Source organism: Camelus bactrianus, chromosome 13 (genome assembly GCF_048773025.1).
Source record: "Camelus bactrianus isolate YW-2024 breed Bactrian camel chromosome 13, ASM4877302v1, whole genome shotgun sequence".
In the NCBI taxonomy this organism is placed as follows: Eukaryota; Metazoa; Chordata; class Mammalia; order Artiodactyla; family Camelidae; genus Camelus; species Camelus bactrianus.
In genome coordinates this window covers 53,440,590-53,463,189 of record NC_133551.1, presented here as the reverse complement: position 1 = coordinate 53,463,189, position 22,600 = coordinate 53,440,590, and the positions used below count along the sequence as shown (strand labels likewise).

General features: G+C 51.2%; 1 protein-coding gene across 1 annotated transcript in view; it reads right to left on the bottom strand.

Moving 5' to 3' along the window:
- The window catches only part of GRIK3 (glutamate ionotropic receptor kainate type subunit 3), a 226,344-nt gene that overhangs the window by 68,405 nt on the left and 135,339 nt on the right, over positions 1-22,600 (bottom strand). The window contains exons 2-5 of the mRNA XM_074376813.1: positions 22,178-22,354; positions 11,669-11,926; positions 5,955-6,136; positions 3,580-3,633 (exon numbers count right to left, since the gene is read on the bottom strand). Coding sequence (XP_074232914.1) covers positions 3,580-3,633; positions 5,955-6,136; positions 11,669-11,926; positions 22,178-22,354 — 671 coding nt within the window. The remainder of the gene's footprint in view (positions 1-3,579; positions 3,634-5,954; positions 6,137-11,668; positions 11,927-22,177; positions 22,355-22,600) is intronic.

The window sequence follows — 22,600 nt, the reverse complement described above, 5'->3', positions numbered from 1 at the left end:
ATCACTTTCTCCTTTGTATTGTACTCATTTATTCACTCAGGCATTAATGAGCACCTACTGTATTCTAGGCACTATTTGGGCACTAGAGATAGAGGTGAACTGGGCATGGTCCTTGGTCCTTAGACGCATGAAGGAAGCCCACCAGCTGGTGAGCTTTGTGTTGATGTATCTCTATACACCTCCTCCCATCCAAGTGACTAGCTCGGTACCTGGGACCTTGAGGGCATATGCATGTGGCTGCTGGATGAGTAAATGAATGACAGAACTAACGAATGTAGAAGCAGGGGAAGTGTATACTCTCTGGGGCTGGGATCCTGCTCCAGGTTGCTAGGATACTGCCCTGCGCCTCCCTCCAAGGCTTCCATCCTTGACCCCACGCCGGCAATGGCATTGATGTGGAAGGCACTGAGGTCCCTGAGGTGGTGCCGTCTCCAGAGTCTTGCCCAGAAGGTCAGGTCAAGCCACAGGGCTGAGGGGCCAAAGCTTCGGCTCTCTGAGGGGACATTCCCATCTGGCCTTGGAATGAAGGGGTGAGCCAGATGGAGATGCTTTTAATTGACTGTCTGGACCTGGGACTGGGAGGGAGCAAGGCCCAGAGAGGGATTCACCTCAGGCCCTATGTGGACACACTGGACGAGGGGGCAATTCCTTGTGTGAGTGAATGAGATGTGTGGATTTTGTTCCTGCCGCTTCTACAGGGACCCCGCCGCCAATGCCCCAAGCCCTTCCACTTGGTGGTGCGTCTTAGATTCTGTGAGTCCACTGTACTCGGCCTCCCACTGCCGGACCTCAGTGAGTGGCCAAGGAGTGGTCACCTGCCCCAAGGAGGGTTTCTACAATCTGGCTGATGCTAGCCCCTACCCTGAGACACCTGAGAAATGTGGAGTGGCCTTTATTTGTTTGTCATCAGGCCTGGAAGTCAGTCAGCGGGGACAGGGATGCTAAACATTCCAGAGTTGGTGGGACATTCTGGAATGATGAACTGTCTAGCCCCAGGTGCTGTACAGTGCCCCGTTGAGAGGTGGTGACTGGTGATTGGCCAGTCAGCATTTTGACCTGGGGAAGGTCAATAATACTCTAGAAGGACGTGGTGAGATGTGGCAGAGGTAGAACAGATGGTCAGTTTGGATGTGATGATCCCAGGGCAGCTACGAGGAGCTGAAGTTTCCAGGGAACGGGGACTGCGAGGAAGGAGCAGAGGCCAAGAGCAGGGGAGGGAGCAATGGGCAGAGAGAGGGAACGGAAGAGCCCGGCTGAGGCTTGGGGCAGAACCATAACCCCCATGATGTCCAGAGTCGCTCTGGATCAGAACCTCCTCACGTCTGCTCCTGTGGCCTGGTGGTTCATTCCTGAGCCCCTAATGTCTTAAGGTCACTGAGTGAATTCTGCTCCTTAAAACCAAGAGGCCAAAGGAGGGATCTGAGGCTTGGCAGCATCATGACTACTTACTCCCATTTTAAAGTCAAGGGAACTGAGGCTCAGGGAAGTTAAGCAATCTGCCCACACGCACGGCCAAGAGGTGGTGAAGCAGGGACTTTCATCCTTATCTGTGCCTCCAAGGTCTGCTCTCCTGTCACCACACCGGAAAGTAATGTGGAAGGTGGATGGGTCAGGCCTGCAGGGGGACTGCAGCAATCCTGGGAGGTCTGCCTGCCCCTCCCTTGTATTCTCCTGTCGTGGACTCCAGGGCTCTGCCACAGCAACTCAGAGCGGCGAGGACTCAGGGAGATGAGCCAGCAGGACGGAAGTGGCTGTTTGGGACCCCTAAGGGCCCAGAGATTGGTCTCAGCGCCCTAGGAGCCCAGGGTGGGATGGACAGGGCTGCCATGCTGGAGACAGAGCCTTGGGCGCCTGGAATGTGCCCTTACTTCCCTACCTTGCTGCTCTGCCCTGCTTCTAGATCCAAATGGAGGTGGAATATTGGGGATCTGATGGCCTCATCCTCTAGCCATTAGGCTTTCCCAAGGGAGAAGTCAGCTTGGGTGGGTAGAAATTCAGAAGGGACTCAGGAGAAGTGCCTGGTCTCAGTCACCAGCTGCCAGGACCCCTTTCTTCCACCATGTCTCCTGGCAGGCCCCCAGGTCTGAGCTCTGGATCAGGAGAGTGGGCAGGAAGGCCCCTGAGCTCTGCCCTGGGCCCAGGCTCTAGTGGGTGGGGGGTGTAGAGAGGGTAATAAGGAGTGGTGGCTGGTAAATGCTTAGTAACCAGCTCTTCGGGGAGGGAGGGTAAAATCTCTTACTTGTAGCATTTGCCAACTTCTATGGTATAAATACTCCCACTGTGGCTGATTTTAAGCTACCTACAAGATGTCATTGAATGTGGAGTTAGGAAGAGATGAACACAACTGGCTCTCGCAATCAACCAAATCAAGCGTTTCCACACTTCCCTGGAGAGCTCACCTGCCTCTTGGCCTTTGCTTATGCTGTTCCCTCTATGTGGAATACTCTTCCTCCTTCTCCTTGGTGAACTCCTATTGATCCTTCAAAATGCAGTTCAAGCATCTTCTTTCTTGTAAAGGCTGCCAGAAATTTTCGACCTTTGCCGAGCCCTGCGGCACCTGGCGTCTCCTTCCACTGTGCCCTGTGGCCATCTGCCCAGTCCTGTGATGGCACAAGCCTGCTGAATGAGCTAGATACAGAGATGCAGACTGGATAGGCTGGGAGCTCCTTGAGGGCCAGTCATCTTAAGATTCTCCGCTGAGCACAGGCGCTGGGTGAGGAATGTTAACTGGGTGCTGGATGAGTGAAGGAACACAGGTAGAGCCTGCAGGGCTGCAGCGGCAAGTCTGACGCAGATTTCAGGAGCTCATTTCAACCACACGATGGTTAGCGATGCCATTACTCGCCCCAGACCTGGGCTGGGTGGAAGCTTCCACCTGGGGCCCCAGTGATGTCTGAGGGCATCTGGCTCCAAGGCAGGGTGGCTGGGGATGGGTGACCCTTTGGCTCAGGGATCTCTTTATTCTGCTGATCTCAAACCACAACTAATTATCCTAATGGGTTTAAACGGCCCTAAATGTTCTCAGGGTTTGGACAGGACCCATCTGGAACCTGAGGTGGGCTGGCCCGGCTGGCGGTGAGTGGGCAGACTTCAGTGTGCATGCCGCAGGAATTCAAAGCAGCATCTCCTGCTGTTGTGTGAGGCCTGAGACCTGTGTGGGGACACGTGGGCCAGGGCTGAGGGTCATCGCCATCCTAACGGTGCTTCACACAAGCCAGGCACTGCTCTTAGCACTTGACGTCATGGACTCATTTGGTTCTCACAACAATGCTAGGAGGTCGGAGCCACGATCGTGACCCTTTTGCTGAGGAAGGTTAGATGACCTTCACAAGGTCTCCCGGCCAGCAAGCAGAGGGGCCTGTGTTCACACCGGCAGGTTCTAGAGTCCCTGCACTTAGTGGCAACGTGATGTCACCCCTCCAAGTTGGCGGGCCACAAAGATAAATCTGTGGCCTGGCCTGGGGCCACGCCTACAGCTGTAGGAAGCAAGTCCAGCCTGCAGCAACTGTCCCCACCAAGGCTGACCATGTTCCAAAGGAGCCCCACCCCGACCCCTGCCAAGACCCAGAGGTACGTTACCAGAGTAGTGAAGATGAAGTGGTAGTACTCGGTCATCATACCCATGGCCATGGCCTGCGGGAAAGCAGAGCGTCAGCACCCTGCAGGGGACACCCGAGGAGCCCTTCCCCCTCCCCCCTCCACTCCAGGGTTGGGGGGCACGGTGTGAGGACCGGGGACAGGAGAGGCTGGCAAAGGGTGGGGGAGGCTGGCCTCTAAGAATGGGACGTCCTCTGAGACCACCTCCCGACAGTGACAGTGACTGGCAGACAACAGTGCATTTCACCCCGGCGTGTGCAGGAAAACCACCTGCAACACATTAAAACGCGGAATCTTGGACCACTCTCTCCAAAGATTCCAAATTCCGCGGGGCCCACATATCTGCCTTTTTAGTAAGCATCTCTGGGACTGCCACACTTGGAGAAATGCTGATGAAATCCGCATTCTCAAGTGCCCTGACTCTGCTCAGCTGAACTCACAGTCCTGGCTTCAGACAGAGTCTGTGGGAGTCCGGCCCCCAGCAGCCCAGCCAGGCCCAAGGAGGGGGTCTGTCCTCAGTCTGAGCCCCCCCCCCCCCCAGTAGGGCTGAGACTTCCCTGCTTCCCGGCTCCTGGCTGACCGCACAGCAGGGCCACGTGGCTGCTGTGAATTATTATTACATACCATCACGAAGTCTACATTATATACTGTGTGTTTTATTAGAAGTCTGTAATCTGTAATAGTAATGACCATGATGCATTTTCTACAGAGTTCTTCAGAATGCGGGCCCACAAAGTGCTCAGAGGGGAAATGTCACTGGGTCAAGCGCACTTTGAAAATGCCTCATATTCCTCCCCGTCTCGGAGGCTCACAACCCGTATCCTCAGGTTAAAGGCTCAAGAAGCTCTCTGTACACAGACACGCTCACCTTTGCTTAGCTCAGTGTTATGCTAAGTGCAGAATATTCATTTTTAATTCTAGAAGTTTTCAGTCAGAAAACTGGGGAGTAAATGCTGGCTTCCTGGCTGGATGACCGCAGGTGCATTCCTTTCTTCTTGGGCCTCAGTTTCCACACCTGTAAACTGAGTGTGATCATCGTCCCCACGTCCCCTGGTGGTGGTAAATGAGGAGCCGTGTGTACCCGGCACAGAGGAACTCCTCAGTAAGCCCAAGCTGGGATTGTCTTTATTATCCTGTTGCGCATGCCCAGAAGAGAAGGGATGCACTGGGCCCAGCTGGCCGGGAAAGCGAGGGCTGAGGGACTTCTGGGGAGCATGTGTCTCCTCCATGGCGACTTTAAAGAAGTATCACATCCACTGGCAACTGAGCACTGGGATAAACTTTGCCCCATCTCACCGATTCCTCCAGAACCATAAGAGATAGGCATCATTCACAGTATCTACACGGGAGGGGATGACTCCGCGGCCACTTGCTCTAGGGTACACAACACACACGGGTAGAAGCAGGGTTCAAGCTCTCAAATGAGCTTTCGAGCTACTGTGTGGAGGCGCCTAGAGTGGGGCTTCCTCTGGGGGAAGACAGAGGCTGCCATTCGGCTTGGGTACCCCTCACAGGGTGGGCCTTAAATACATCCCTGCTCCTGCATCCCTGTGTCCCCTCCCTGCCACCTACATCTCCCAGGGTCGTGTGTCAGGGCTGCAAAGAATGCCTCCTCCAATCAGCAGGGACGCTTTCTGGGACCACATAATTGCCTTTTACTCAAAGCACTGGCTCGAATCAGAGTGGGTTTGGTTTCAGGTGTGGCACCCTTGGAGGGGGCTGTGAGGGATTTCGCGGTTCATCCCTTGGGTGGCTGGCAGAGCTCGCTCGGGTTCCCAGCACACCAGGCTGGGCTGTGTCGGGAAGGGAGGCCCGGCCAGGACTGAGAGCCATTCTCCTCCCCCACTGTCGCTGCAGAGCTGAGCAGATGGTGCGTGGAGCCTTGATAAACCTCATAGTAATAGGAAAGTGACACCGAGTGCTGCGGGCTGAGGGATTAGTGGCTGGAAGAGGCAGTGAAGCGCTCTGGGGGCTGTTCCTGAGACCCTCAGGTCTCTCTGTGTTCCCCAAAGTGTTCTGTTCCCTCCTGACAGCCCCTGCCTCCCACGTGCCCCGAGGTGGCATGGAAACCAGCATCTGCTCAGCACCTTCCAGGCGCCAGGCCTGGCTGGGGCGGCTCAGTCATCACCTCATCTCATCCTCACACCAACTCAGAGTATCAAGACTACTATGTCCATTTTGCTGCTGGTGAAACTAAGGCTCACAAAGTGACCACCCAAGGTCATACGGCCAGAGAGAGGCAGACTACGGGTCAAACTTGGATCTCGCTGACCTCATGCCTGTATTTGGGAAGGAGCAGATGGGAGAAGTGGCAGGTGGATCCCAACCATCCCTCCCGCTGGCCAGCGCTCACGCACCTGCTTGAGGATCTGGGCGGCCATGATGTGGCTGCAGTCAAAGATAATGCGGAATTCCCGGCCTCGCTTCATCTCCTTGAGCAGTGGGCGCGAATCGTCAGAGTCGAGGGGGAGCTGGCGGATCTTCAGGCGGATGTTGTATCTCGATGGGGCCATGATGAGCTCCTGCAGCCGGATGAGCCCTGAGAGGCCCCAGGGTGCAAAAGACACATGTGTACACGTATACACAGCTGCAGGTGTCCACAGACTCGTGTGCATGCACACACCTGTGGCCACAGGCTTGCAGACACATGTGGACACCAACACGTGGCCCCCGGAGGTAGGTGCATGGACACAGCCATGTGTGTGCAGACACAGGCACCAGCACACCAGGGCATGGACACACGCACCCAGCTGTGCACGCCAGCACATGCACACAGACACATATAAACACGTGCTTACATGCACGTGCATGTGGATATAGACAGGACATACACTTGGGTTGATAAACACATGTTCACGCATGTAGATAAAGGTGTGTGCACACACAGACACGTGTACACACCTGCAGATTCAAAAGCAGGCACAGATAGCAAATCCCCACTGACTACACCTACCTGCTCCTCTCTAACCCGCTGGGTATAGAGACTTACGGAACCTGAACCAGGGGCACTGCCTCCTCCTCCTTCCTGCCTTCCAGCAACAGTGTGAGGCATGGGACATAACCTTCCTAAACATCCCTAGCAACCTGCTTCCAGGATACAGCCCCAGACTCCGCTGTACCAACTGCTGGACTGGGCAGGGCCAGCTGGTATTCATACCCAGCCCCCATCCCACCCCCAAGGGCAAGCTGCCTCCGTAAACCTTACCCATTCTTCCAGGCTCAATGCAGCCATCTCCTCCACGAAGTCTACCCCTACTGCTCTGCCCGACAAGATGTCCCCACCCTACTCCCAGCCCTCCTTCCCAACTCCATGGCCTCCTCCTTCAGCACCAGCCCCCTCTGGCCTCATCGCACTCTCCTCGTCCTGTCCTAGGCTCCTGAACATCAGAGGCTGGGTCTCCACTTCCCCTAGCACAGGGCCTGGTACAAATTTCCATAATTGGCTTGACTACTGTTTTTTCCTCCCCACGCTGAAAAATCCATCGTCCACCTTGGCATTTTGCAAAACCTTAATCTGGGGACTTCCAGGGAAAACTGAATGTCACTTCCTGGAGACAAATGGCTTGCTTAGGTCTAATTAAGTTCATTTCCGTTTCCATTCCAAGGTCCGTTCTTGCTGACTCCTCTCTGCTTAGCCTGGAAGTGAGCCTGCTCGCTGTTCTCTGCAGCCCCACCCCACCGCAGGGAGGGCTTGGGCAGCACGGGGCCAGGGCCCCAAGCAGGCCATCCCGTCCCACCCGCTGGGCTCCTTGCCCATACTCAGGGCTCAGTGTCTCTGCATCCTGGCTGCACTGTCCACTCAGCCATGCTCCATTTCCCCACTAATAGCACTCTGGTGTTCCTTCAGGGAACAACTCCTCCCCCATGCTCAGTCTATGTGACTCAGGAGGGATCTGTCCCCACTCCAGGGGCATGGAATGTGGTCCTAGCCTGGTAATCAGCATACACATTCCTCCAGGCATTGGTATGGCCTTAGAGATGGATGTCTGATGTGGATAGGACCAGCTGGTCCTATCAGATGACCCCCAGGAACTGTGCCAGAGCCACTGGGAAGAGGTACCTCCCTTTCCATTTAACTCCAAATGGGGAGGAAGTAAGTCTAGGGGTCACCACATAGAACCTGAGAAGGATTCCAACAGGGTGGAAGTCAAGACACAGAGAAAATAAGCCCTAATGATACTCATTAAAGCCTCTGAAGCTGAAATTACTCCTGAACTTTCCAACAAATGAAACCCACACACCTCCCCCGCTTTGTTGCTTCAGCTAGTTTGTGATGGATTGAAGTTTGGAATCAGCTCTTGCAGTGGCCTCTATCTGGACAGAGTCCCGCCACACAGGCAGCCCACTTCGGGAGCCTCCCAACAGAGAGTCGGGGTTTCCAAGTCATTTCTGGTACATACACCTGGGTCTGTTTGGCTGCTCATTCCCATTTCCGAGAGCCGGACAGCAGGAAAGCAATCTGATGGGCATCCAACATTCCACTCTGCTGGGTAGGACAGAGATATATCTCTGTGGCCCAAGCCTCCCAAAACCTCCCCCAACAAACTTTGCCATCAGGAGCCCTCAGCCGCCTGGAGGTCTCAGATCCAGGTGCATGGCTGGGAGACGGCTCTGGAGTCCTGGAGCGGTCTGGATCAAACTGGGGCCCCAGTGCCTTCTAATACCAGACTTGACCTGGGGGCAGGGGACAGGAAGAGGCTATTAGACGACCTTAGCAGAGGAGGAAGGGGCCACAAGCCCCCCCCCCAAACACACAGCCTTACCCTCCCTCCTTAACTAATTCCAGTTCTTAGTTTGTCTGAATGATGCTGCCTGCTCACACCTGTCACCCTGCAAGGCCCTGAGTGCACCCTCTACTCTCACTCACTCAGTTTTCAGACCCAGTCACCGTCTCAGTAGGCACGTGGGCTTTGGGGACCCAGGACATGAGGACAGGGACAGCCTGGATGCTGGAGCAGAGGCCACCAGAGCTTTCTTGTCAGCCAAGTTCACTGCCCCGTGTAATGCACAGTGACCCACATTCTCCAGCAGCAAACGTCAGACCTCCTTCCCATCAGTGTACTCCCGAAGGAGACCAGGGGCTCCTCTCGGCCCATCCCAGCAGAGGACTAGGCTCTTTGTTTGCCTGAGATGAGCTCTCCTTCCTGGCTGCTTCCCTAATCAATCTCTCTCAAAATATCTGCAGTGAATCACGGTTGTTGAAGTCATGCTTTTCACTTACAAAGCACTTCTGCATTCATTACCCTATTTAACCATCTCCCTGTCCTCGAAGGCATACAGAGTAGGGGCTTTTGTTCCAATGTGACAGATTGAGAAACTGAGGCCCATGGAGGCTAAGTGAACCTCCCAAGGTTTAGCAGCAGGCTAGCAAAGTGATCAAAATTCAAGACCTAATCTTTCTGGCTCCTGGGCTGGGGTCTTTGTCTCCAACCCAGCTTTTTCTAAGCCCCTTCCTTTCACTCTTGATATGAGTTTGTCTTTGTGTGCAGATTAGTTTTGGAAGGTGACCACGTGGCAAGGCTCACAGGGCAAACACTGCTGGTTCCTGTAATGATCATTCTTGATATTCTGTAACTGATGATTTGGCCTCCTGAAATCATGGGCCAAACTAATGACCAAAGTCGTTTCTACCCCTATGATCCCTGTGTTTTCCTGGACACTCAGTTAGCAGACTGGTTCCTGCTGTAACGCTTTCCACTTCGTGGATTTGATGACCCACAAGCTGTCCCGGCCCCTTGAAATATTCTGATTCTGGGAGCATACTTCTTACTACCCACTATTCTTCATCGACATTATATTATTGTTTGAGTGAATCCAGCTCTGAATTCCGACTACTGAGTCTCTTCTTGACCAAACCAGCTCCATCACTGACTTCCCTATGTTTTTAAATGTTTGTTGAACTGAATTGAATTGAATCTCCAGTTGAATTAAACTATAATTAAATCCTACAGGAAAGAGGGTGCTGGGCACTGGAAAGGGGGAAGAAATGAAGATGTTGTCCCATCTTCTTTTAGAATTTAATCCTATCACAGGGGAGTGAGTGCCCAGCCAGAGGTCACTGGTCATCAGAGCTAACAAGTGACATGTCCATACAGTCAAAGCTGGACATCCTTGGGGAGAGGAGGTTCCAGGCCTTGGCATCCACTCTGCCCAGTCTCACTGGTACAGCATCCACCTTCACGTCACAGCATCTCTTTCTCTGCAAAGCCTCTCTACTCTCACCCAGCCTGGAGGCCCCAGTACTGCCGGGCAGTGGTTTCTGCCAGTGTCTGTTCTGACCACTGTGTCCAGGACACCCCCACATATTTTCAGTATCACCTGTCACATCCAGTTCTTCTCTCCCATTCTGGCCCCAAGCTCTCTTCCAAGCAGCCCCTCAAATTCAGGCCTCCTTGCTTCCTGCCTGGGCCAGTACAGCCCCTCTGCTTCAGTCTTCTCACTCCAGGCTCTCTCCCAGTCCTCTGTGCACTGCTGTCAGAGCTCCCTTCTGAAACTCTGCTTTTAGTATTCTGCTTCTTTGCTCAACAACCCTCAATGGTCCTGGCTGCTGTTAAGACAAACCCAGAACTCTGAAGCTACACAGCAGAGACCTTGTACACAGCCTGTATATCTGACCTCCCCCCCCATGTTGGAACCCTCTCCCTCCACCAGACTGTCCTCTTGACGAGACTGCCCCACCTTCTCATTTTGTGCACATCGTTCCCCTTCCTGTAATGCCCTCCTGGCTCCTCTCCATGTCCATCCATCCCCAAGGCCAGGCTCATGTCTCCTCTCCTCTGCCAAGTCAGCCCAGGCCAGCCAAGGCCAGGGAGCCGCCTCTCCCCAGGTGCCCTGGCTCTGACTGTCGGTGCCTGCCCCTGATGCTCAGCTCTGATGGCCTCTGGGCGGCCACTCACTCTCCTCCAATCTGACTACCTTCTCCAAAGAAGATGGCACAGCCACATCCTTATTTCTTCTTCCTCACCATTGCTCAAAGCACCCTTTTCCTACAATATTTAATTATAGTTTATTTCCATTTTACTTTTGGTTCAATTCAATTCAATTCAACAAACATTTCAATGTCTACATTGTACCAGGCTCTGCACTAAACCCTGGAGGCACAGAAGGCTTGTGGTCTAGAAGCAGAAACAGGCTCCAAGGTAGACAATCACTCGTGGTCGTATGTTAAGACAGACAAAACTACAGGGCTGCAGAAACACTGGCCAGGACTGGGAGCTGGGCAGGAGCGCCCCTAAGGGGTACTTAGCAGGGGTGAGGGTCTCTGCCATCCAGGATCTTCTGTCTGGCACTTTGGGGACAGCAGGAACTCAAGAGAGGTTTGTCGAATCCCGACTTAACCGAACAGCTTCTGGCTGTCTTTCCTGAGGGATTCACCCCTACTAGTCCCATTCTCCATGAGGAGGTAATCAAGAGCTGACCCTGAATCACAGGCAGCCGAGAGGTGGCGGGCTCTCTCTCCAAGCTCGACGCTGCCGTTCTTGACTTGTCACGTGGGCAGAGCAGGGCCAGATGGGTTAAGTGACTTGCCAAGGTCACTCTCTCTTTAAAGGCTGGGCTAAGAAATGTCTTGGGACTTGAGTCTTCGAAAAGAAAGAGGAGGAGCGGAAACAGCTCCGTGCCGCCCAGCTAGCAAGGGCAGCGCGGGCACACAGCATGGGTGGTGGGTTGGAGTCCAGAGCCTGAGCCTGTAGCCAGCACGGGGCTGGGTGTTTTGGCTGCCGACGGGAATGTGTGAATGTGGGAGTGCAGGCAGGGGTGGGCGTGCATGTGCGAGTGCAGGTGCTCCGGTGGGTGCCGAGGGCAGCCTGGACCATGGTGCTGGGGTGGAGTGGGAGTGTGGGGAAGCTGCAGGGCAGGTGTGAAGTGTGCTGGGCTGGGTGAGGTGTGAGAGTGACCGGTGTGCACCAGGCTGTGGGTGAGTGCAGGGTGAGTACTGCTGTGGCTGGATGAGGCTGTAAGTGCAGACCTTTTCCCCAGGGACAGCTGAGTTGGGCGAGAGACAATGAGCTCAGTCCTGGGGCTGCGCCACCCTCACCCCCTGCCTTCGGCCCGGCCAGGCCTGGCTACCCACCTGTGCTGTCATCATAGACCACGGTGGCCGATCGCCACTTGAGGTACTGGACCAGGTCGAGGATGGCGTGGCTGAGAGAGGCATAGTCCGGGTACAGGTTCACGTAGAAGGTGTCTTTGTTGTCCAGTGGGTGGTGCTTCCAGCGCAGCTGGATGTGGGGCACCTCCAGCGCGTTGCAGATGGACTGGACAGCATTGGTGCAGGAGCCCTGGGATGGTCCAAAGATCGCCACCACCCCCAGCGCCAGCTGGTCACAGGCTGCACAGAAGGAGGGAGGGAAGGATGGTACAGGGGTCAGCGCTGTCTTATCAGGCAGCGGGCACTGTAGGCATGGGAGGCAGTGATCCTGGTGATCCCTCTGAGGGTGGACAACTGATGAGCTCTCTGAATCTCAGTTTCCTCATCTGGAAACTGGGGTTGTGATAGCCTCTGCCTCATGGGATCACAGGAAATTCAAATGAGATAATGAGTATAAGACACTGCATAGCACTTGTGAAATAGAAATGATAATTTTTCTGGACATTAACATTGCTGTGATTAGAATCACCAGCTCTGTATCTGGCCCTATTCTGGGTGGGGGGGATGTTAAGTAACACATAGGAATGAAACACATACCTGCTGACGCCTCTTAAACCTCCAGCCCCTACTGTTCCCTAAAATCCAACTCATATGTCTCACCTCTCACACACCATCGCCATCTGGATGTCTAAGACGCATCTCAGACCTGTTGTGTCCAATACCTAACCCCCTCTTCTCCTCTCAGCCTTCCCCATCCCAGTATATGACCGCTCCACAGTCCCAGTGCCTTATGTCCCAAACCATGGTTTTGTCTTGACTCCTCTCCTCTTATAACCCACAACCCAACCCACCAGCAACTCCTGTTGCCTCACCTTCCAAGTATATCTGAATCTGATCACTTCTCTCCACTCCATTCTCATCCAAGCCACCATCATCTTTCGCTTGCAGTATTACAGAAGCTTCCTTACTGGTTCTGGCATCCTCCATAATCTTCCCTACCATCTTGCTTTTCAGAACCTAGGGTGAATGAGCCCTTTGCTCCAAGAGCTCCCATTTTACTCAGTCTAAAAGCTAAAGTCCTTACAATGATGAATGTGGTCCTGCTGTTGTAGCTTCTCCCCATTTCTGTTCCCTTCACCACCATCATATTGCTGACTTCATCTTCCACCCTTCTTGCCCTTCCTCACAGCCCTCAAGCCCCACTGGCTTCCATGAAGTTCCTCAAACACACTAAGCTCATGCCTGCCTCAGGGCCTTTGTACTTACTGTCCCTTCTGGCTGGAATGCTCTTCCCTCAGATATCCACATGACTCCCTACCTCCGTCCCTCCAGGTCTTTGTGTCTTAGTGTCTTAACAGCAATCCCTATCCAGCCACACTTCCAAAAACCCATACCTGCTTTGTTTCATTATTAAATGACCACCGAAGTCTTGTTCATTTGTTGACTTTCTCCTCCCACTAAAATGTAGTAAGCTTCAGGGAGGCAAGACCTTGATCTATGCTGTTTCTTGCTGTATCAACAGGGATTAACACAGTATCTGGTCTGAGTAGGTGTTTAATCGACATCTGCTGAGTGAATGGATGCTGAATCCCTGCCTTCAAATAGTTCACATTCCTGGGGGAGGCCGAGGGCTCAGGCAGGTCAGATAGCAGATGCTTCTGGGAAGGGCAGACATCAGTGGGCACAGCAGAGCATGAAATGAGAAGACCCAGGACAGCTGGGGCACAAAGGAGGCATTGGCTCATGCAGGGATTGTGCCTAAAAGATCCATAAAGTGGGACCTCTCAGGGGCAGTCAGGGGGTGGGCTCCCCAGGGGCTGCTGTCCTTTTTCTGCCAACTGTCTCTAGTTTTCCTCTGGGCTCCACTGCCTTTCACACTTTCAGCCTCTGAGGGGTAGGGCCGGTGACCTAGACCCAAGGCTGACTGCTCACTCACCACCCCCAGGCTACAGCCATTTGTTTAGAGGATGGTCATGTGATCAGATGGAGCCAATGGGATGGCATGAGACTTCCCACTGAGAGGGGGGCTCTTTCTGCTATAAGTGGACCTGGGAGGAGGCAAGAGCTGGAGGTGCAGTAGCCACCTGTGTTCACAGAACAAGCACAGTGCTTGTCTGCAAATGGAGTCAGGGTGGAGGTGAGCAGAGCTGAGAGAGAGAAAGAAAGATGAGCCCCACCATCAAGTGGAACCCTGGACTTTGGTTACATGAACCAACACATACTTTTTTTGCTTCAGCCAGTTAGGATTTGGTTTTCCGTCACTTGCAACCATTGGTGGAGCATCAGTACACCCACCTGTCTGTGGCCATGGGAGCCACGCTATGTGTACATGGATGAATATATGATGCAGGTAGGAGGCAAGACATGGATCCGCAGTGGACTCAGACATGTCCTGGCTGCCGCAAGGCCCTCTGGGAATGACCTACCAGGCTCAGGCCTGCCCCTGAGATTTGCAGGGCCCAGGGCCAGAGAACAAAGAGAGGCCCACATACCTTGTGGCTTAATATTTAAACACAAGTCAAGCTAACAAACTGTTATATAAAATATGCCCTTTCCTTCTACCTTGGCAGATATCCCTTCATCACAAGCTGGCCAGTCAGGTGAGAATGGAGACCTCTCACACTCAGTGACGTGGGGAGAGGTGGCACCAGCCACCACCCTGTCCCCTTCTCTTTGACCACTGGTTCTACTCGGAACCATAAAGGGCCTTGAATTCCCCCATGTGGACACCCCACTTCTTATGCCCAAGCTCTGTCCACACGCCTTGCAAACAGCTGTCCCTTGGTCACTCCTAGATAGGGCCTAGGGGTGTGGCCACAGCAGCATGGCTTTCCCTCTGGAGGACAGCCCAGGGCAGAGGCGCATGCAGGCCTGGAGGGGGGGGGGGTGCAGAGCCAACTGGGCAGAAAATTCAGAGTTCTAGATACTCGGAGCAAAGCCAGAAGGGCAGGGAACAGGCTCTTGCTGGGCAAGTCTCCTTGGTCTCACTGACCCCTCGTCCTGGGGGGAGACGCCAACCAGAGGAGAGTGAGGGCAGCCCCTCCAAAGCACAGGCCCTGGGAAAGGGCCCCTCTTGCCTGGGCTAAGTGGTACCAGTGGATCCAAAGATAAAGGGTGGTTTTGAATTGGTCAGAATGTGTGGTCTTTAGGGTATTTTTCCTCTCCACTGACATCTGCCCCTCTTCCCTCACTGCCTCCTAGGAATAGGAGATATTGTTCAAAGTAGTTATTTCCCCTGAAATTGGTACTTCCCCCAAGAACACCAGAGAATGCCATTCTGGTCTGGGCGAAAGATAGAGCCCTCTGGGGGGTGGGCTGGTTATTGCCAGGAGTCTGCTGGAGCCACCTGGAACACAGGAGAGCACGGCCACGTGTGGGAGGCAGCAGGGCCAGCACAGAGGGCATCTCCTGGGTGACCAGGACTCCTCGTGGCCAATGCCAAGTGCAGGAGAGGACACACAGTGGGGCACATGGTGCGTTCCTGGTGCTCCTACAGTTGTGGGACTGGAGACCAAGTCAGGGAAGCACGGTTTTATCCCTGCTATTGTCACCCTACAGTGAACAAACCTCAGCATCACTCTGTGTGACTGTGTGTGTGTGACATAAACCCCGGTGACAATAAATGCTCCAAAAATTGGAACTCTAGGTTTGCTGGTAAATGGTCCAATTTGGGGAAGGTCCTTTTTGGGGCCCTGCCCCCAGGAGGGCATGCCTTGACCTATACTCTCACTGCCCGTTCACACTGCTCTTCTGCTCTCTGGGTGTCTTGAATGTCTCTCTGACCACTGTCCCCATGCAAACAGCTGCTCCCCAAGCCATCCTGTAGCCATGGAGGCTGGATACCAACATGGAAGAGATGGTGAGAGTGAGTGACAGCCATCCACTGTCCCTCCCTCCCTCTTGCCCAAACCTGAGGAGACAGGCACCCTGTGAAACCTGTAGGTTTCTCTCATGCTCTACCTCCTCCCTCTGTTTTGAACTTTCCAGCTGTCCTCCATGTCCCTGGTTTCCATTCCACTATCTCCCATCTCTACTCTTTTTCTTTTCCTTCTAGGACCTTCTGACTGATGACTTGGTCAAATGACTTTTGTGTCTCATTCCTTCCACTACCCTCTCCAAGAACCTGTCTTTTGGATTTCCCATTTTGATCCATGCCTTGAAGCAGGCAGGCAAATGCTGCTCTGCCACCCTCATCCTCAAACAGCCCAGTCTTTTGGGTCATACCCCCTGCCCGGGGCCAAGGTCTGGGGATCCTGTTTGACTGAGGCAGAGGAGAGTGGACCAACCACAAATTATGATGATGCAGAGGATTATAAGAGGGATCTTGAAGGAAGTGATTTTGATTCTGACACCAATTGTGAGGCTAACGATAAAGGAAACTGTGATGATCCTTGGGATAGTTGTGATGGTGAAGACCATACTGTGAGGCTGTTGATGATCATGGCACTGATGAGGGTGGAATGATGATGATGTTGTGACAATGGTGGGATGGTGATGAGGGACTGACAATGATAAATATGTCAATGCCATGTCAGTAATGGCGATGATGATGGTAGGAATGATGATGATGATGTAAGTGCTCATAAGAGAGGAGGTGATAACAATGTTGATGGTGATAACACTAATGGTGGTGATGATGGTGGTGGTGATGAGAGATGATGTTAAAGATGCTGATGTCATGACGGTGATGGTGATGATGACGGGAGGGGCAGTGATGTTGGCAAGGATATGAATGGGGGTGATTACAATTTCAATGATACTGATAAGATTAGTGATAATGACGTGACTATAACAGAGATAACAATAGTAGGAATGATGGCGACGATGTTGGCATTGATGAGACTGGTGACGATGAAGACGTTGCTGTCACTACAGTGATGCTGCTGATGATAGTAGGGGCTATGATGGTAGTAGGGGCTATGATAGTAGGGATGTGAAGAGTGGAGGTGATAACCATGGTTGATGATAAGTGATGACAGTAATTGTGATGATAGTGCTTTGGTGTTGACAGAGGTGACAATGATGTGATATGATGATAATGACCACACTGGGCTTCATTCTAAAAGTCACAGTGGTTAGAGCTCCCTGTTGGGTGGCAGGAGACATCAGTTGTGCTCGTCAACATTTTCTTCCCCATGCTTCTCTCCACATCCCTTTCTTCTCCCCTGCATGTTATTTCCACCCTCCGAGGCTCTTCCAGTCCCCAAAGGGACCAGGGTAGGGGTACAGCAACAGAGCAGCAGAAGCTTTGTCTCCAGATGTTTCCCGGGCAGCAGCCTGCCCTCATTCTGGCAGCCCTGGGCACAAGCAGCAGTAATTACATTATTTGTGGCTTCAATTTTGAATCCATTTTCTGGTCATTTTACAGTAACTCAGTGGTTCACAGTCATTGCAGGAGTCCACAGCCTGAATGCAATTCCCCCCACCCTCTTTCCATGGCAATTGTAGTTAGAGCAAAAATTATCCCAATCAATTTGTGTCTTAAAAGGAATCGAGCAGCCCAGAGAATAAGTGAAGGGAGAGGAGCCTGGGGAGGGCTGGGTCGATTCCAGGCCCACTCCGGTCAGGCTTGGAAGAAAACACAGACGCTCTCTGGGCTATTGGCTCAGACACTGCCTGGCAGTCACTCATCTTTTAATTTTCCACAAAACATTTAAAAATAAAGACAATAAGTGAAAGTCCCTGTTAATGAGGAAAGGCCTCCTGGGCCTCATGTGGAGGGAAGGACTAATTTAACCAGAACTGGCAGGGCAGCCTGTACGAGGCTCTGTGCCTCTGTATCCCCTCAACTCATATGGCCTGAGGGGGCTGGGTCCAGCTGTGATGAGAACCTTTGCCTAGGGAAAATGAATTATCATTGGGTTAATTAGAATTAGGTCCAAGTTCACCCCCTACCCCAGGAAGAACCCTAATGATGCTCCAGAGGAATACATTTTTAAAAACCAAAGATCAAAAGGAAAAATAAAGATCACAGAACATGGGTTTCCTGGAGGGATGGAGGATGCCCAATGGGGAGCATGATCCAACAGCAGAAATGCCTCCAGGGTCAGACAGTGGTGCTTCTAACCACAGCAGTGGTCTGTCTTAGGTATATTATCAGAAGGACATTAAGGAAGAGTGGAGCTGCTTAAATTTTTTTTATTGAGATATAATATAGTACAGTAAAGTGCATTAATTTTAAGCACAGACTTTTACGAATTTTTATATATAACTTCATTCATGTAACTACTACTTAGATAAAATATAGAACATCTCCATCACTTAAGAAGGTTCTGTCTTCCCCTTTCCAGTTAATAGCCACTGTACTCCCTCCCTGAGACAGGATCTCTGTTCATTCACTTATAACACACCTGTGAGTCTCATCCATGATGTCGTGCGTAGCAAGAGTTGGTTTTGGTTTTATTGCTGATTCAATCCCGTTGTATAAATGTACCCCCAGTCTGGCCATTCTTTTGTTGATGGGCCTTTAATTTATTTCCAGTGTTTGGCTATTATCAAGAAAGTGGCTAGGAACCTCCTTACAGACATACATTTCACTTTAGTAGATACTTAAAAACAGTTCTCCTGAGAAGTTGAATCAGTTTTCACTCCAACCAGCATTGTTGAGGAAAAAACACACCTCACCCTCTACCTCCCACCATGCCCAGAAAATCAATTTGAGATAGATCATAGAGCTAACTATGACAGACAAAACAGTAGAGCTTCTAGAAGAGAACATAGGAGGATATCTTCATGACCTTAGGGTAGACAAAACAGATCACAAAAGGCATTAGCCATAATGGAAAGTATTGATAAATTAGACTCCTTTAAATTGAAAACTTTGCTCCTCAAAATATACTACTAAGAGAGTGAAAAGGCCAGCTCGTCTGCAACAGATGCATGCAATATGTAGATCCAACAAAGGATGCATATCCAGAATATATAAAAGACTCCTACAAGTCAATGAGAAAAGACAAGCAACTCAATTTTCAAAAGTGGTTCAAAGGCTCCAAAAGGCACTCCAGGAAGGAGAAGCTCTAAATGGTCTATTAGCATATGAAAAGCTGCTCAATACCTCCGGCCAGCAGGGAAATGCAAGACAGAACCACAATGAGACATCCACCACGTAAACCACCAAAAAGAAAACTGACTTTATCAGAGTCAGCAAAGACCTGGGCCAACTACAACTGTCATGCATGACTGGAGGGCATGCCAGTTGGTACAGTAACTTTGGAAAACCATTAGGCTGGACATATGTGCATCCAATGACCTTGCACTTCCACTCCTAGGTATGTACCTAACAAAAAATGTGCACATGTGTGCACCAAAAAACATCTCTAAGAATGTTCATAGCAGCACTACTCTGTGGCCTCAGGTGGAAACAATCAAATGTCCAACAGTAAATTTGATTTTTAAAAACTGTGGTAGATTCATATAATGGAACACTATACAACAATGAAGAACAAGAGACCACTGCTATATCCAACAACAGAGATGAATCTCACAGATCTATTGTAGGGTGAAAGAAGCAAGACTCAAAAAAGCACATGGTATTCTATTTATGTAAAGTTCAAAAACAGGTAAATGAGTGTATGGCACCAGCGGTCAGAACCATGACTCTATAGCACAGCAATGAAGAGGCAAAGGGAGGGCAGTCTTGCCGAAGAGATAGACAATAATTACACACTGACACACATCCGGGATCAGAGGTGAGAAAAGAAAGTCCACAGTGTTTATAAGATGGAAGCAGGGAGATCTAACCTTCTCTGGGGGCTTGGGGAGGGCTCCCCCTGAAGATTAGAAGTGAGGAGAAGGAGGAGTTATTTAGACAAAGGGCAGGGCAGTGTGGGATGGGGAAAGGAATTATAAGCAGAGAGAAGAGCACGAGTAAAGCCCTGAGGTCAGAAGAAGCATGGCCCCCTGAGTACGGCACAGATGGCTAGAATCCAGGGGCTGAGAAAGCGAGCGGCACAGACGTGGCTGGAGGGTCATGTTGGGGCTAGACTAGACAGGACTACAAATAAACAGGTCGTGTGACCTGCTGTAGGGTAGGTAGGGGCTGTAGCTTTGGTCACTTCAACCAATCTGGCTGGACTTTCAGTACTGAGTGTTTCTGTCTCAGGTCTACTCACCTACCACCAGGTAATTCCACATAGTGTGAGACTGTGAGTTCCTGCTGGAGGAAGTGCTTCGGAAGGCTCTGAAGCTCTGCCCTGGGCTCACTGCCGGGAAAGGTCCCTGTGCTGAACGGCAGGTGCACCACTAGAGAGTCATCATATTCTTTTAGTGAGTTTTAGAAAAAATGGGCAGAAGACAGCCCAGCCCTTTGGGGTGGTTGTGTCCCACGTGGGCCTCTGTGTTCTGTCCCCAGGCATTTGTTCTGTGTCTTTTTACCTTTTTACCGAGCAGTTTTAAGTGAGTTAAGTGAGTTCAGTCATTTTCTAGCTGGACAAGGCCGGGCAGAGGGTGCCAGCATGGACTCTCAGCAGGGAGGTGGAGACCTGACTGCACGTTGTTGGCTGCAGGGCATGCTGGGAGAGAGCTAGGAGGATGTGGGCAGTGAGGAGTGCATGCCAGCACAGGGAGAGGAGGGATGAAGTGATGACAAAGGACCACTCTTTAAGGCTAATAGGATGGGGTGCCTCTAGTCTGTGTGCAGGTTGACACTGAGGCAGTGGCCTCAAAAATGTCAGTGGTAACAGTGTTTAATGCCGGGACCCTCGCCAACCTCCACCAACCTTCAGCGCACAAGGTGTGGAGAAGCAAGGTGGGTGAGTCAGGGACCAGCAGTGAAGCACCTGTAGGTGTGAGGCCCTTGACCTGATGGCTCAGTGTGTGGAGAGCAAGGCAGCCAATGTGATAAGAACAAAGTCCAATGGTACCTCATATATGCCAGACACTGAAGTGCCAAGCACTTCAGAGGTGTGCCCATTTCATAGATGAAAAAACTGAGGCACGGGGCATATTGTGGAAGGTCACACAACTAATATCAGAATGGACAGGGTGCAAGTCCAGGCAGTCTGGCTCCAAGCCCATACTATGCTGCCTTTCTGTGCTGAGATGTGTACCCACAATGGGACTTTGGAAAACAGAGCCAGCAGCAGGCAGCACCTTGGCAGGTCTGCACCTGAGAGTCCAGGAGACCTTGATTAACTCCTGAGAACCCCTTAGAAAGACCAAGGGGAGCTTGTGGATGGGCCTTAGTCTTCCCAAGATGCATGGATAATGCTCAACTGACAGAAATCCTGGGCAATGATGCTCAGCTTCCCGCACCCCATTCTCACACTACTCATTCATTGATTCATTCAACGGTCATTTCACTGAGCATTTACTATATGCCAGTCTTGTAGGTGCCAGGCTGTATCAGTTAACAGGAGAGAGACTTCCTTTCAGAGGTGTTGGAAATAAGGGGAAAGACATTAAATACATACAATTATTTAACTACAAATTGTGACAAGGGCCTTGAAGAAGAAAAGCAATGTGCTATGACAGCATATTATAAGAAGGATGACCTAGACTTCCCTAGGAATGAGATTTCTTAGGTCCAAGATTTTTTTTAACAGTGTTGCATGGAATTCGAGGGTTCTTTGGAAGTTATTTCCAGAGTTATCTAAGCCTTTACATTAAATTCTAAGAAACTATATATATTAACTGCATTTTTAAAGACAGGGACAAAGAACATACTTGTATACTCAAATGTGCCATATGCCACATTGGATACTGCTAGCTCATTGAGGTATTGACAAGTTACCTTGTTTTTTCCTTGAGGATCTTGGAATAAAGTTCAGTCTATGCAGTCACTGGAGTTTATTGTAAATGTACCACTAACGTGAAAGAACGCAGCTCAATATTTGATTTTTTAAAATTCAGGTGTGAGGAAAACTGGGTTTACTACAATTATTTTTGTGAACTATGGTTTTCTGGTTATTATGCAGACTAAACAAAAATATGGAGATGTACTGAAAGCTAAAACCAATGTCAGACTTCAAGTGTCATCCACAGCCTCTGGGTTCAAACTGTCATAGCCACAGAAACAGCTGTTTTTGTTTTCAGTAAGTCTTTTTATGGCAAGTAAATGTTGTGTATTTGAGCTCATACGTTATCTGTTTTATATATATTTTCCAAATACTGATATACTGTGTAGGATTTCAATGAAAGAAAAAATAAGTTTGAAAATGCTGGCTTTGATTCAGAGGCTTTGGAGACCAAGGCTAGCCTCCTTACCCATATCAGGCCCCCACCCCTCAGACCCACCCTGTTCCCCTGGCCCTTCATTCTCTCTTGGCCTCTGGGAACTCCTGAGGGACAACCCACTGATCCTGGGAGATGACACAGCCTAAGATGAACTGGGCCTGAGGCTGGTCCTGAAACCAGGCAGAAAAGGCTCTAAGCCTCAAATCAACCCAGAGCTTTGGCCCGTTTTCAGGACCTTGGACAGCAACCCCACACCGACCCCCCCCCACCCCCACCCACCCCAGGCCAGGATGGCAGCGGTAGGGGCAGCGCACTCACCCTTCTTGGTGGCCTCAAAGCTGTCATGGAAGTGAATCCTCTGGATGTCGTAGGTCAAGGTTGTGTTGGGCAGCAGAGTCCTGTTTCTGTTGATGATGTTGGCAGAAAATCGAAAGGCATGTTCCTCAGCGTTCATGACCTGGGCGTTGGGGCCGTCTGCATACTCAAAGATTCCTCCTGTGAGAGATGGGTAAAATTGTGTGTGCTGGGGAAGGAGGAGGGCTGCTAAGAAAGCTGCTTGGCTCAGAAGGTTTTATGGGCAAGAATCTTTCCCCAGATATTTAATAGTATGCTAGGTAATTCCCACATGTAGAAGTTGTGCTGGGGCATAAAAAAATACGAAAATCCTCCCAGTTCATTTCACTCAGCTAGCAAATTCCTGATAACAGGGACTGACACATAGAGCCAAAATAAAATGACCAA